A 15,701-nucleotide genomic window follows, 5' to 3' on the forward strand; every position below is an offset into this window, starting at 1 on the left:
GTGCTGCTTCTCTGTGGCCCAGGTCAGGCACTTCTGCCGCTGTTTCTGGTTCAAAAGTGGCTTGACCTGGGGAATGAAGGCCCTGTAGCACCTTTCCTACACACGCCTGTGCACAGTGGCTATGGATGTTTCTACTCCAGACTCAGTCCACTGCCTCTGCAGGTCCCCCAAGGTCTGGAATCAGCTATTCACAATCTTCCTCAGGGTCCGGTCACCTCTTCTCGTTGTGCAGCGTTTTCTGCCACACTTTTTCCTTCCCACAGACTTCCCACTGAGGTGCCTTGATACAGCACTCTGGGAACAGCCTATTCGTTCAGAAATGTCTTTCTGTGTCTTACCCTCTTGCTTGAGGGTGTCAATGATGGCCTTCTGGACAGCAGTCAGGTCAGCAGTCTTACCCATGATTGCAGTTTTGAGTAATGAACCAGGCTGGGAGTTTTTAAAAGCCTCAGGAATCTTTTGTAAGTGTTTAGAGTTATGCTAATTTTTTGAGACAGGGATTTTGGGGTTTCATGAGCTGTATGCCAAAATCATCAGACCTGAAATATTTCAGTTGGTGTGCAATGAATCTAAAATATATGATAGTTTAATTTTTATCATTACATTATGGAAAATAATGAACTTTATCACAATATGCTAATTTTTTAGAAGGACCTGTATAATGGAAAGTCATACCCCCCATTGGACAAAGACATAGGCAAACATTGGCTTAGGTCACTTACTATTCAAATCACATTTTCCACTGGAGCAAAACAAGCAATAGCTCTCAGCCCAGAAGCCTTATAAACAAGATTTATATCATTTAGAAAAATCTATTTATCTTATTTAACTAGTTTTGGGTCAGTGTGGTAAAACTGCATACTTGTGAGCTCAATGTCTGGTTTTGGACTAGTTCTAAAACAGTTGTATGTAAGATTTTGTTCTGTTATTGTTATTATTCACACCAACTTCTGTTCTTAGTGGTTTTATTGTTTAACTTCGTCTTTAGCTCCATGAATGGATTGGAGGCACTAAAAGGGTTTTCTCTGCAAAGCAAGTTTTCTGAATTCCACTGAGTCAGAGTTTAATGCCCTCCATTAAAAAGTAATGCATTGAAGATCAATGGTAAGGTTGTAAGGTTAAAGCTCCTTGAGCCAGCTAACACTGTGTCTATGTAGTCAAGCTATTATTGTATCTATTAATATTTTTCAATTTATTGTTAATTTACTTGTTTAAAACTTAGAGAAATGTACATGATCTGTTTCAATATATTATATATAGAATCATGTTGTCATAAACAATTTAATTTTGTACTTTATTTTGTGTTAGCTATGTATGGCTTAATTTTTCTGATTTTACTGTTTATAATTTATGTATAATTTTACATATGTAATATGTGTTTCTTCTTTTCAGCATTGCATTTTCAACCTGCGCAAATATTTTTGATCTATTCTTTCATTACCGTAATTTACTTAAGTTGGCCATTTCTAGTATATTTCATTAATGTCTGTCTTAACTTTGGGCAATATTTGAAAACATACTGGTTGAAATAACTGACAGAATATTAAATAGGCCCCTTTTTGTGACATGTTTTTAAACATAAGACCAGCTTTTAGTCGACCAAAATCGAAGAAACTTTGACTGGAAACAAAAGAAACAAAAGCCACCTTATCTGCATTTAGAACACCCAGAAGTGTTAACAAGTAAATTCTACATTGAAAACTCTTTTAATTTGATAGCTAATCTTTTAGTCTTACTAGAGTGGCTCAGTCAAAATTGAATCTAAAGAAGAAACCATGGGGAGGAGCTAACAGACTTGGATTTCCTCACTAAACACGAACTGTCAAAACACAAGTGGAGCAAAGCTGGTCAACAATTAAAAGAATGTTGAGATTGATGTAAATAAATATTTGTGCAACAAATCCACATAAAGCTTAATTTATTGAATTACTGAAAATTACTTTTTGATGACATTTGATTTGGCCCATTGGAACCGTTGTAACAAGCTGTACATTCATATTAAGAATGGGGTTGTAATACAGTTTAATCTCCCTTTTTGCTGGACAATAGCTGCATCTTTTATCACAGCGTTTTAATTACTGCCTGGGGTCACCCATGGCTTTCATGAAAGCTTCAGACATTCAGAGTCAAATTAACAAAAAACACCTTATTACAATAGCAACTCTAAAAACATAGTTAGTTGGCTGAAGGAAATGCCTTCGCAACCAGATTTCTCTGGGAACATAAACACTCAAAAGAGAGAGTTTAACTAAATAAGTAATGTTAAAACTAATGGTGTTATGAGTGGAAAAATATCACTTACCTCAATTTCAGGCAGCTGGCTGGAGTGTTAAGCTGCAGAAACAGGCACCGTTGTCTTCATACTGGCTCACATTCTTGTGCCAGACCCCTCGACTTTGTGTTTGAGCCCCTTTGTCACATGTTCTTCTAACAAAATGGTTGCTGGAGATGCTGCAGGCAGCTAAACAAGAGACTAACAAAGGGATTTTCAGATGCTCTCAAAATTACATGCTCATATGAATCCATTTCCCCCCCTTTTTAATTGCTAGTTACTAAAAGTATTCTGCCAATTGTGCCAACTCACCAGAAGCCCCCTCTTCTCTTTTCTGTCTTTTTGGGTCACTACAGAAAAATTAGAGCTTAGTAATCTTGAAATATGAGGATAGAATGTAAAAGTTTCTGTTCATCTTAAATTGCACTGGACTTAATTTTGCAGAAGAAACATATACATGTTTTTATATTCAGAGACAGTGGTTTGGTTGCCTGCAAGGCTTGTTGGTGTTCCCAAAATACATCTTCAAACATTCATGAAAATCCATGAAAGAAATAAAATAAAAATATAGATTACAGTCAGATTTGTTAGACATTTGGCTAGAAATAGACATTTTTACACTCAGAGTGAAACTGCTACATCTAGCTTTAAACTATGAAAAAACTTATTAAAAAAATATATATACTATATATGATATACATATTATATTTTTCTGTGATTGACCAACAGTTTCAGCATAATTATGAAGCAGAAATAAAAAGATCCATAATTTCAACAATCTTTTCATCCATCCAAGTGAGATCCACAACTCAAGTAAAATAATCTGTTGCTTGGACAACAGGCAGTATTGCATGTGTTTAAGTTAAAATTAACTACACATAACCCTGAATGCATCATCCCCACTGTGAAACAAGATTATGGCAGTATCTTGTGGTGATGATATTCTTATTTCGAAAGAATTGGGAAACTGATCAGAGTTGAAGGGAAGATTTCTCGTGCTATGAAGATCAGGTTTACTTCTTTTAACACAAATGGCTTCCTTTAATAGAAGGTATGGTAAACCTGTTACAGGTCACAAAAACTTGTGACTGGAAAAAAGGTTTGTCCTCCTGAAGGGCAATGAAATTAAATATACACTCAGAGCTGCAATGCTATGGTTAAAGTCAAAGCCCATGTGTTACAATGATCCAGTAAAACTCCAGTAATGCGCTGATTCCAATCTCACCAAACTCATACTATTTTGTAAAGAAGCGCAAGCAGAAGAATGAGAAGAATGAGCAAAAAATGTACATTCCTATACCTGCATATCTGGAAGAAATGTACCTGGAAAGACTTGCAAGGGGTTGCATTTTTATTTAGAAATAGATTTTATAGCCATGTATAATTTTTTTACTACCCTTCACAAGTATGAATGACAGTTTCACTGAGATAAAAAGGTAATATTTGATTATAACACAACAAACTTTAAAAAAAAAACACTAGATTCTGTTTTTTGTTTTTGGTTGTTTGTTTTTTTTTGTTGTTGTTGTTTTTGTTGTTTTTTTACCTGTATCCAAACATTTCTTTTAATTAAAACATTTATCTTAAGGGGCTGTAGAAGGTTTAAGTGATGGTTTGCTCAACATATTATTCAATGGTCTTATGAATGCAAATGGAGAACCAGGGATGACAGGTGGGGGAGGGCGGCTGAAGTGAGCAAGGCTGCCATCTGGTTTTATAATCGTATGTTTGATGAAGCGCAGGGGGGCCTGTTGTTGACGCAAACAATAAAAAAATGGCTACTCAAACATCACAAAATAGTCATATTGATTATCCCTGGGATGCAATAGTGGGTTTTAATGTAGGAATAGGATTGAATGTTTGACAAACATCTAAATCTACTTACTGCTCTTTTATTTTCTATCTCGCAATATATAACACTATATTACAGCAATTACACTAAGCATACAGAGTCCTGAGATAACTGGATATCTAACTTGTAAAGTAGATTTTTTTGTGTGTGTGTGTGGGGGGGGGGGGTACGTTCTAGCCCTTAGCTTTTAGGGAATTGTAGTCTTAATGTAAAAGTGGTACCCACACCTAACGTAAATTGATCTCAATCCTGAACACCATTTCCCATAGGGCCATTGCTCAACCTGCGCCTGCGCCGTGCTTGTTTTTCCCGTCCATGTGTCTCTCGTCATGCGCCTGCCGTAGCAGCAGCAGCTCCGCGTACCGTTTTGTGTGTTCGCCTCCAGTTGTCGCTGCACTTTGTTTTGACAGCTGCCTGCTTTCTTTTCTAGAACATTTTTTTTTACTGAAGAATGAGCGAAAACGATGACATCGAAGTCGACAGCGATGTACGTGATTCGGTTTCTTCCAGCAGTATTAGCTAGCCAGCCTTGTTTAAACGGACTGCAGCGTAAATATAAGCTGCTGAACACCGAAGCTATGTGAGCTAGCTCAATATTTTTAAGCTAACACTGAATATATATTTTTGAAACAAGTCGACAAAATTCCTGTTTGTCTAACATGTTGAAGTATTTTCTTGTAAATAAAAGCAAAACACACAAACTGGACTGAGGGAACTGTACATTTTATTACATTAACGCATTATATTGTTATTTATATAATGTTCCTGTGAGGTACTTGATCATTAGCTTGCGTACAGAAGTATCTTCACAGTTTCTCTACGTCCGTACATCAATCAAATGTAGTCAGATGTATAATAAACTCCTTGTATAACTACAATGTTCCACATTAAAAACGTGATACGACAGTCACGAACAACAGTTAAGCTGTTGCTGCAAGAAGGTCAACTCATGGGAGGGGAAATTCTCTGAACATGTTGTACTTTATTTAAATGAAATGTATACACTTTCCTTTTAATGATGTTTTCCGGTGTATATGTCAGAAAAATACTAAAAAAAACAAACAACAGGTCTTGTTTGCTGCAATCTGTGCATTGCAGGTTGGGCCCACCGTGTTACTATTGTAGCTACATCGATAGCACTGAGATGGTCAAATTATACTGCTGTGTTTTATCTACTAATCTTGGATCTGATTAAAAAGGGCGTGTTTCGTCCTTTACCCCGCATGGTAAATATTGCAAATCAGCACTGAATAGACATGAAGTACTTTTGTGTTCTGCTGGTGTCACTGCTGTCGCACATATCCCATGAGCTCCCTAACGACTTGGCCCTTTTAAAGTAGTTGTTTTATTTCTAAGTATAATCCCTCTGCATTGTTTATTTTTCGTTAGAAAAACAAAATACATATGATATCAACTGATTTGGTTGGGTGTGACATTGGCTGACAGTGGAGCTTTGATGGAGTCACTGTGTGACACATCTTCTGTGTTATGATTTATTAATTTTACTGTGGATTATTCCCCCCCCCAACGGTTTCATTAAACTGGGATGTCCAGCTTCAGATCATCTTGCAGCCACTGGGTGCTTGCATTTCATTTAGAAGTTTGTACAAGCGCTTTCACAGATTTCTTTTTTAAACATTTAGTGAATTGAAATCCAGAAAACTGTACTCACAAATAAATCCAGATGCATGAAACTATGCTTAACTCCTTACGACATGCCAATCTACATGAAAATGAGCACACAATGAGACATTATTAATGTAACTGCTACAATCATAGCGGTACCGTAGAAACATTTGTTCATCACCGGCGGAGTTGCCGTGGGGCGGCATACACACATTCTTCCTGTGTAACCTTTCAGATCCACCAGCAGTGTATGTTGCCAAAAAGTTAATTCAGTGCTGACAAATAGACTTAAGACCTGATCCTGCATTTGTTGTCACAGTTTCAGTTGCTTTAACTTTTAATAACTGCTGCTAATTGCTTGTAGATATGGGCAAGATTAAATGAGTAGAGGTTTTATGGACATGTCCTGACTTGCATCTGCATATCAGGGAAATGTGAAGTTGGGTTATTAATGCTGAAAATTGCAGTGATTATGTCATTTATTAAACCCACATTTTCTGTCTTTATGGTTTCTTTTCATTTTCACCACAATTTTCTGGGAGCTTTACCATCTCAGCCACTAAAAAATACACATTTCCTTTGCATCAACAATGGTTAGAAACCATCCAAGTGCAGATATGTAGAATGTGAGTGCATGGCGCTTAAAATGTGATATTCAACAGAATATTGAATCAATGGAGTCCAGTACAATAACATTATTGCAAAAAAATATATATATTGATGACTACAATTCATTCTATCGTTCACCTTGATTTATGAAGATCTACCTTAACTACATGGCATGGTTTCTTGTCTTTCCGTTTTTGAAGCGTGACAAAGAGAAATGGATCTCTCTGTCACGTCATAAAAAAACAGGAAGTTTGTTCTGAGTTTTGGCTCTAGCCACTGCGGAACAATTACGGTTAAGATGCTCGATGGTCTCTTCACTTCTTGTGATTCATAGCAAATATGTAGTTTGCTGGGTAGGGACCTGTTTATCTTGAAGCGGCCCAGCCTTTAAAACAGCAAAGAGCAAACAAAGATCGCATTCCTAAAAACGTCTCTGCTGCTTCCTCTTGCACAGGAATTTGTACACACAGTGAGCCTTTAAAGTTGAAAACAGGCCATACCGGAAACCATGTGCAAACTAGTTAGCAAGCCCTTTAATTCGTTTTATGAAGTGTTTAAATTATTTTTTTTTAATATACGCCATGTTGTTTTGAAGAAATGCCTGTGTAAAGTATGTGTGTGTGTGTGTGTGTGTGTCTCTGCAGGCAGACAAGCGAGCCCATCACAACGCGCTCGAGCGCAAACGGAGGGACCACATCAAAGACAGCTTCCACAGCTTAAGAGACTCTGTGCCTTCATTACAAGGAGAGAAGGTGAGATGGACTAAATATTACCGGTCACGTTTCAGACAAATTAGAATCTGATATAGTGTCCCATGACCTCTATTGTTCGGTTTGCTCCACTTTTATGTCTTGCACTGATTTTGAGTCATGAGATGTGGAACATTAATGCTCTTATCTGTTTAATCAGTGGCATTTAGTCGCTCAACTGATCCTCTGTGGTAATGCCATGGAGAAGCAGAAGTTTAGAGGCTGCTGCCATATGTTTGATTGGTAACATGATTCCTATGAATGAACAGTCTATGCAGTGTTTGCTGAGCTGTCACTTTATGTGCAGCAGATTAGATTTGTGTCGATTAAAAACAGTAAAACCTGCTCTGTTTCTTGCCAAAGTGCATACACCTGTTGAACTTTTTCACATTTTGCCATTATGCAAGCCAAACCTTGATGAATTTTATTGAGATTTTATTTGATAAAACAACTTGAAGTACTGCATGGCTATGATGTAGTATACTGATACATGTTTTTTTTTTTTTGTTTTTTTTACATTTTTAGTATTGAATATCTGAAAGGTGTGGCATACTCAGCTCTTTTGCAACTGTAATTGCAACAGAGCATATTTCTAAAAAGAATTAATTGATGCATGCCACACTTTTAGGAGTTTTATGTGAAAAACATTTTTAAAAACTTTTTTTTTTCCATCCCATCCCAATTAAGACATTAAAACTATTTTTGCTTTGACAGGCTTCTAGGGCCCAGATTTTGGACAAAGCTACCGAATACATCCAGTTGATGAGGAGGAAAAATCACTCCCACCAGCAGGACATTGATGATTTAAAGAAGCAGAACGCACTGCTGGAGCAACAGGGTATGTAGAGGAATCTTAGAGCTGATGATTGCTTTTGCTCACTTCTTTACATTTACCATCTTGTGTCACTCGGTTTAGTCCGTGCCCTGGAGAAAGCCAAAGGGAACTCTCAGCTCCAAACCAACTACTCCTCTGACAGCAGCTTGTACACAAACCGCAAAGGCAGCGCGGTGTCGGCCTTCGACGGCGGGTCCGACTCCACCTCCGAATCGGAGCCGGACGAGCCGCCCAACAGGAAGAAGCTGCGTGTGGAGACAAATTAGACTCCTGACGGTCTAGACGGACTTTTTGTATCCACCAGCTCTTCTTACCTGCCTGCCTTCGTACACCAGTCAAGAAGATGAGGTGGAAACTGTCTTAGAGGTGCTGTTACTGTGTGTCCAAAACGCTTCTACCTTGCTGTGTCCTTCCGGCAAGCTTCCCCTCTCTGTTTTTGTGTCCCCGAAATGACTTTTAATACACCCAAAGTGTGGCAGCTCAGCAGTTTTGAAGGACATATGGTTTGTAAGACCTCATGATCACACGTAGAAATGGCACAGCATGAAGCTTTAGTAAAGCTGCAAAAACAAGCTTTTCTTTTGGTTGTTTGGGACAAACTTTGTAATCCACTGAAGCTGTACAACTATACCAGCTTTGTTGAAATTATGATCAGAGATAGTTTTTAATATTCGTATTTTTCCAGGAAAGAATGTGAATTTGTCGTCAGAAAAGGTGTCCATCTTTTAAGAAGCAACCCTCTTTATTCAGGTTAGGTGGCTGAAATAATGTCTTTGAAAATGTTGTTTTAGTGAATCCCTCTTTTAATGCACTAAAATGTATTTCATACCCTTATATTGTACATTAATATGCCTGGTCTCTGTAATGATTGGCTTCAGAGTAGACCAACTTCCAGTTTTAGAGCATTTGAGTATTTATTTTCCTCATTTTTTTTATCTCAGTAAATATATAGATATATATATGTGGTTTTAAAAAAAATATCCCTCAATTAATAGTGAATGTTACACAACACAGTTGAAGGGCAGTAACCTTTATTTTTGTTAATGGAAGTCCATTTCAGTGTGTTGTTTGTAACACTATATTCCTTAATGGTGTCAGTTCTGCACAGAAAAGCCTTCCCTTGACATATTTGCCTGTGCTGGGAATGTTGATCTTTAAAAATCAGAAAATAATGTGTGTATGTAATCAATATTTGTTCCATTCCATGGAAATTACAGGTATGTTGTACATACTGCCAATGGTTGTCTTGCAAGTTAAGGCATACCTTTATTATGAGACTATAAATAAAACTATTTTATCCTTTTTGGATGTACTTGTGACTCAGAGTGTGCTTATTAACTTCTTTCACCAGTTGAATGTATTAAATGAAATATATGGGGTAAATCTTAAATATGTTCTCCAGTGGTGAGGTGTGGATGCTGAAAAAAAATAAAAAGTGAAGATAATAGTCTGCAGGATTTACATGAAAAATATCTTTATTTCTGACTGCTTAGCAAATAGATTATTTTTCCATCCTTTCTTGTGCTCAATTAATGTATGCAGGTTTTGTATGATTAGGCTCACCATAAGTCTACCTCCTTTATTTTTTTCAGCAGAAGTGGATGTTAATGAAGCATTTCTGCAGGAAATATGGCTGAATCTTGGAATGTGCTGACCAGACCATGCAGTTTTTATGCAACTTGGCTTGAAGTGATTGTAGAAAGTCTATTATGAAATCTGTCTAAGGAGAAATTAAGACAAGAACACACAAAGAAAGAACTCTAACCTGATGGGAGAGGAATATGCATAAAAAACTTGATGAAATGTAGAATTGCAAAAAAAAAAAAAAAAAACTGACCAGAAACTAGTGGTATTGGTGACTAACTGTAGGTAAAGCAAGTTTGATTCATTTTACAGGAAATATGCCTTGTAGCTTTATACTTGTCTTATTCATAAATCAATGCACTGATCCATTTTTAAACTGTAGTAAATAATTTCATGGTTTTATGATGTACTAATCTCCACTATCACTGTGGATAATAATACACTAACTTCCGATTTGTTATCTTGCAGAGGTAACAAAAGGTTTACGTATGAATAAAGGTAAATAAAGGTCATTTTATTTATATAGCACATTTTCAGCAACAAGGCAATACAAAGTGCTTATAATTCAAATAAAAATCAATCAATATTTGTTTAATACAAGTGAGTTCAAAATTTAAAATATTATAAATATCTTCAAATATTTTTAATCATAATTTTAAGATAACTTAAAGCAAAAGTGAGAAAACGAGATCGCCTCTTTGCTGACCTAATGACTGTTGTTCATTGGAAGCGACGTGTCCGACGCGCACTGAAGGCAGCACCAGATCCTGAAGTTTGTAGATGAAATAAGTCCAGCTGGGTCATGCTCTAGTTTTAAGTCATGGCGAAACAATACGACGTTTTGTTCAGATTGCTCCTTCTCGGAGACTCCGGTGTTGGGAAGACATGCATGCTGCGCAGGTTCACGGAAGGTGAATTTGATTCTTCGCATATTTCCACCATCGGTAAGTAGAGCAAAGCCATCAGAAAAAGTTCTCATTGACAAACTTAACGATTTTTCAGTCACAAGATTAACCGGATAAACACCACTGCATACTCGGTAGACGACAAATTTTGAGTTATTGTAATTATTTACCCCCATCTTTTCCACGTCTATGTTGAGTTTCTTTGTTGACGTAAGATTACAGACTGCTTAAGGTTCTGCTGGGAATAATGAAATTTTCTAAAACCGCTCTAACACTTAAACTGTGATAATAATAAAACACTTTTAGAGAAGTAAAGTCTAACAGAAATGTTCTCATTTTTCAGTTGATGGTTTCTCAGAATAGAGTGGATAATGCCATTGGGACTTCATGTCTCTACTGTGCTTTTATTTGTCTCTTTTTCATTCATTACTCACTTGCATTAAACATGTGGCTGGCTGGATAGGCTTTCATGTGATGCGACTAGAAATGAAGGATCCGCGGTTTGTAGTGTTGGCTGAGTTATACATGTCATGAGACTAAGATGGTGGGCTGAACTTCACACTGGATTAAACTCAAGACATTTGAACATTTCACATAAAGTCTGGGTTTTACATCTCTACAATACATTGCAAAAGTTTCCATACCCCTTTAACTTTTTAGGATTTGTAATTGTAGTTTCATTAACTTTAATCTGTTTTGGGGGTTTTATGTGACAACCCAACACAAAGTAGTTCATTAAGGAAATGGTTCATTTCCCCCCCAATAGAAATCTGAAAATTCCCCAACATAAATTGAGTGCAAAGTAACGTCATTATCAAGAGTCCACTTCCAGTTTTATCTCGGTGTAAAAGCAGCTGTTCTGTGTAAGCCTCAGATGTTTGTTAATTAAAGAACATTAGTGAACAAACAGTCGAGACCTTTAAGACAAGGCTCTTCACCACAGATCTTCACATATATGAAATATTAAATTACAATTGTGTAGTAGTAATCTGACAAAATGGGAAAATCTTTAAGTATTGTGAATACTTTTGCAAGGCACTGTAGCTCCTGGTGACCATTTGTAACATTCACCCACTGGGGTGGGTGAATGAGAGTGGCATTTTTGCATCAGCTAGTGTGAGAAATACAGATTGGACAGTGGACTCCCTCCACATGCCAATTATCAAAAACTAGCAGGTAGTAAAATGAAATATCATGTGTCACAAGTAACTATGAAAGGATCCATCCTTTTCCCTGAAAAACAGATAAAAGGTGTTTGTTATGGTTGCAACTGGAAGGATATCGTGTTCCACTTTAATATTTATTTAATGTTCCAGATGTACTGCAGAGAAACCAGCAGCTGAACTTTCAGAAAGCCAGAATATTTATTTTGAAACCACTTAAGAAGATTATAAAAAACTCTACCCTGCCTACAGAAAACTGTAAAAATGAAGAGTGGCATAATTCAAACTTAAAAAAACCCCCACTTAATCATAAAAGCTAAATGAAATGCTGTTGTAATTCATATTATGTAAAGTTCAGCAAAGTGTTGCAGATGCTGATAACTGTGGGCAGAAGGATATCCTGTAGCAGTCTGTATTACAGCGTATCTGATGTGGACATTCAGGTTGACAAAAAAGTGATTATCTCTTTTGGACCAAACTTTCAGCTGTGGCCGTGGTGTAAGAACAAAGTTAATGGAGGACTGGGTACTGCCTTTGTTTTAATACAAACCAGTTACACTGCAGGCTGTGGATTTCTCAGCTCTTCTCTTCATATTGTCACCTAGCAGAGACGGTATCACCTTTTAAGTCAATTTATCTTCTTTGTTAGCACATGCGTGTCTTGGAGCAACAGTCTTTTGTGACTTTACAAATTAGCTTATGTAAAGTCTCACAAAGGCCTTTTTGTTCTCTTGATTGTCAGAGGTGAGTCTTTACATGATCTTTTCTAACTCTCTTGTGCATAAACTTTAAAAGGTTAGAAACCCCAAAGGCTTAGCAAAAGAGCTATTCTCTAAAAAAAAAAAAAAAAAAAAAAAAAACTCCTGATCTCTTCATTCAAACTCTGTTTGTTGCACATATTTCTAAAAAAGGTTTATTTGTTACACATTCAAAAAGTCTCCAGGTTCAGAGCAGTCAAAACTTCTCAGGATAGTAGCCTGCATACTAGACTAACCAAAACACTTTTAAACTGAATTTTCAAGCTGCCAACAAAGTTTAAAAGGTTTTATAGAAGGGGTGCTGTGGTGGCGCAGGGGCAAAGCACGACCCACGTATAGAGTCCCTGGTCCCTGTGTCGGTGGTCACAGGCTTGATTCCCGGCCTGGTGACATTTGCCGCATGTCTCCCCCTCTTTCCTGTCAAACTACTTTCAGATAAAGGTCACTAGAGCCAACAAAACCTTTTAAAAAAAAGGTTTTATAGAAGTGCATGTCAGTTGACTTTATATTGTGGCAGTTCACAACAATAACCATCCCAAGGTACTTTTTAAGTCACATAAATCCCACTTTATGTACAGAAATACTGAACACTAAAATTATTTCAGTTGAAAGGGTGAGAGTAGGTAGTAGTAGAAAGGATGTCTTAATTTTTTCAAGAAAACATAGTTTTGTTTGTGTTATATTTGTTTCATAAAACAAGGTTAAAATTTGTACTTGAATGTAATTAAAACACTTTTGTCCCGAAAGATAGAAAATAAAAAATTCATATCAATTCAAATTTTAAAATGCATTCTATTTCAATCCTAGTTGTAAAACAGTAAAATTCTGCTCATAATGTCAATTGGTAAAAATATTTAAGGTAGTCCAGCTGATTACATTGATCCGCTGACTGCAGCAATCCCTGAATGAGCATATGGCAACATCAGATTATAGGCTGACTACATCAAATCATTAACTTTGCAGCAATATCTCACAAGGAGCATGTATCAGTTTTTTTTTGTGTGTTTTTTTTTTTGCATTTGTTTTTCCATTATCAGTGACAAAATGCGTTCTTCCTGTTTTCATTTTTAGGAGTTGATTTTAAAATGAAAACAATCAAGATTGGTGGACTCAAGGTCCGAATACAGATCTGGTACGTTGTGGATTTTTAGTGCATAATGTATCTGAACATACAGACGCTGATAGCTGTGTACTGTGGAATAGCCTGTCGCTTTCGTGTGTTTTGTTTTATGCAGGGACACAGCAGGACAGGAACGCTATCAGACTATCACCAAGCAGTACTACAGGCGTGCCCAGGTACAACGAAGCAGAACATGTCTCACATTTATCAAACATTCCTCCATTCGTTCTCTTCTGTCATTTTACAGGGTATCATATTTGTGTATGACATCACAAACCTGCCGTCTTTTCAGCACATAGCTAAGTGGGCCAGTGATGTAGATGAAGTAAGTGCTCTGGCTTAACTCTGTCACCCTCGCTGCTCTGTTCTGCATCATATTTTTGTATTTCGTATAGTTCGCCCCAGATGATGTCCAAACCATCTTGGTGGGAAACAAAGCTGATGAGGAGTTTGGCAGACAAGTAACAAAGGACCAAGGAAAAAAGGTTGAATTTTACTATCTGTTTTTCTACTTTTAAAAGGGTTGATTTGAATATGTAGAGGTGAAAGTATATTTGTCAATAGTGTTTTTGTTAGTGTTTAACATGTTTTTGATCGAAAAACATGTTAAATATAAATAAAAAATATAAATAAATTACAATCAATTTCTATTCTTGCGTATTTCCATCCACAGCTAGCAGAAACCTACGGGATGGAGTTCTTTGAGACCAGTGCTTCCACCAGCAGCAACATCAGTGAGGTACTACACGTTTTGTCCTATCACAATCTGAAATATCAATGCATTTACCTGACAGATCAATACAAAGTAGTGGATAAATGTGATTTTCAAGGAAAATATTATTTCAAAGATCTTCCCAAGAAAGATCTGAAATCGTTAATTTTTATTTGTCATTAAACTGCTGCACAAGAACCGCCTTTTGTTGCAATTAGAGCTTACATTGTTTTTTTTTTTTTTTTTTTTTTTAACATTGGCTTTCTTCTTGCCCTCATCCATTAAGACAAAATTCCCTGACTTTTAAAGGCAGTGTGTTCCACTGAACTTTATTTAGGGGTACTAGAGTAAAGGAGTATAAAGCAAATTCAACACAAATTTCTTTCTTTTTTTCAGATTTTTGTTCATAAAGTGTGAATCAAACAACAGCTGCTTTAAATCCTCCTCTACATTTATGCAATACTCTGTGCTCGTCTACACCCTAAGCTCCCACTCAACACATTAAAGTTCTTTAGTTTTAATGTGACAAAATGTGGAAAAAAGTTCAATATGGAAGAATACTTTTGCAATGAATTTTTAGACTTTTTCACCTTTTCTTCTTGCAGTCATTCATCCGTGTGACAGAACTGGTGCTTCAAGCTCAAATGAGGGACGTGGATGACCTGTTGGGGTCTCTGGACAACTATTTGGATCGGGCCGCTCTGCAGGAAGAGAAGGGCAGCCAGGATAATGATACTCAGAGGACTTGTGCCTGTTAAAAATGAAGCCTGTCACTAAACCTCAGCTTGCAGCTCTAGCATATTAGATTTTATTTAACCGTTTCCTGACTCTTTAAAAACACGTAGACTTGTTACACAGGAAAGTGTTGGATTACTTTCACTTTTTCAAATTAAATGTCCACAGGTGCAGTAAACAGCAGCTGCCAACAGAGGGCTAGTTTGGCAGAATGATCAGGGAATCTTCCTGCCAGTTTAAATTGACCCGCTCATTATCTTTTCTCTCTTCAAATGCTGATCTCTGCATCATTAGTTTACTGAATTGAGTGGCTTTTGGGCTTATTTGTCCTTTTTTTTTTTATTAGTTGAGGACAACTCAGAGCAAAGTTTACATCCATATTTTTGCACCGTTGTGACAGACACAGAAACAAAGAGGTCAGAGATATGAATTATTAAGATCTGGAAACTAAAACCAAGTGGAGCTGTTTCATTTACTCTATGGGCTTTCTTCTTAAAGGAACCACTACTGTGCCATGCAGACAGATATTTATAAAAAAAAAAATGTTACTATAAGTACTTATTCTGAATACTTTTAGAAGAGCGAAACTATAATAAGGTGCTGCTAAACACAAGGTGTTTAATGTCTCTAAAGGAGACAAAGGTGTGTGATTTTAAGAAAAAAAATGTTGTTTGTGGCAAAACTTTAAATAATATATGTTAAGTTAAAATAAATATCCATGATAATGTTCATGTTTAAATAAAATAAAGTGCAGTCTGAACTTTGCTGAATTTTTTTTTCC

At 36.6% G+C, this 15,701-nt stretch overlaps 3 protein-coding genes across 3 annotated transcripts in view; 2 read left to right on the plus strand and 1 right to left on the minus strand.

The window, feature by feature from the left end:
• The window catches only part of LOC103136132 (sodium/bile acid cotransporter-like), a 7,170-nt gene extending 4,540 nt beyond the window's left edge, over positions 1-2,630 (minus strand). The window contains exons 1-2 of the mRNA XM_007549242.2: positions 2,554-2,630; positions 2,303-2,461 (exon numbers count right to left, since the gene is read on the minus strand). The gene's annotated coding sequence lies outside the window, so the exon portion shown is untranslated. The remainder of the gene's footprint in view (positions 1-2,302; positions 2,462-2,553) is intronic.
• Positions 2,631-4,429: 1,799 nt separating this feature from the next.
• On the plus strand, positions 4,430-9,255 carry LOC103136133 (protein max-like). Its single transcript, XM_007549243.2, has 4 exons — positions 4,430-4,611; positions 7,004-7,111; positions 7,823-7,946; positions 8,025-9,255. The coding sequence occupies exons 1-4, from the start codon at positions 4,576-4,578 to the stop codon at positions 8,207-8,209; spliced, it is 453 nt and encodes a 150-aa protein (XP_007549305.1). The 5' UTR covers positions 4,430-4,575; the 3' UTR covers positions 8,210-9,255.
• A 979-nt stretch (positions 9,256-10,234) lies between these two features.
• LOC103136134 (ras-related protein Rab-15-like) lies at positions 10,235-15,585 on the plus strand. Its single transcript, XM_007549244.2, has 7 exons — positions 10,235-10,471; positions 13,425-13,485; positions 13,589-13,649; positions 13,721-13,798; positions 13,869-13,958; positions 14,147-14,212; positions 14,791-15,585. The coding sequence occupies exons 1-7, from the start codon at positions 10,348-10,350 to the stop codon at positions 14,941-14,943; spliced, it is 633 nt and encodes a 210-aa protein (XP_007549306.1). The 5' UTR covers positions 10,235-10,347; the 3' UTR covers positions 14,944-15,585.
• Positions 15,586-15,701: the final 116 nt, after the last annotated feature.

Source organism: Poecilia formosa, unplaced genomic scaffold, assembly GCF_000485575.1.
Source record: "Poecilia formosa unplaced genomic scaffold, Poecilia_formosa-5.1.2 Scaffold30, whole genome shotgun sequence".
In the NCBI taxonomy this organism is placed as follows: domain Eukaryota; kingdom Metazoa; phylum Chordata; class Actinopteri; order Cyprinodontiformes; family Poeciliidae; genus Poecilia; species Poecilia formosa.

Bases quoted from the DNA above. Each gene is read 5' to 3' on its own strand.
- LOC103136133 (XM_007549243.2), top strand. From the start codon at position 4,576: ATGAGCGAAAACGATGACATCGAAGTCGACAGCGAT. The intron at 7,112-7,822 runs GTGAGATGGACT...TTGCTTTGACAG, and splicing joins CTTCATTACAAGGAGAGAAG to GCTTCTAGGGCCCAGATTTT. The intron at 7,947-8,024 runs GTATGTAGAGGA...CACTCGGTTTAG, and splicing joins CGCACTGCTGGAGCAACAGG to TCCGTGCCCTGGAGAAAGCC.
- LOC103136134 (XM_007549244.2), top strand. From the start codon at position 10,348: ATGGCGAAACAATACGACGTTTTGTTCAGATTGCTCCTTCTCGGAGAC. The intron at 13,650-13,720 runs GTACAACGAAGC...GTCATTTTACAG, and splicing joins AGTACTACAGGCGTGCCCAG to GGTATCATATTTGTGTATGA. The intron at 14,213-14,790 runs GTACTACACGTT...TTCTTCTTGCAG, and splicing joins CCAGCAGCAACATCAGTGAG to TCATTCATCCGTGTGACAGA.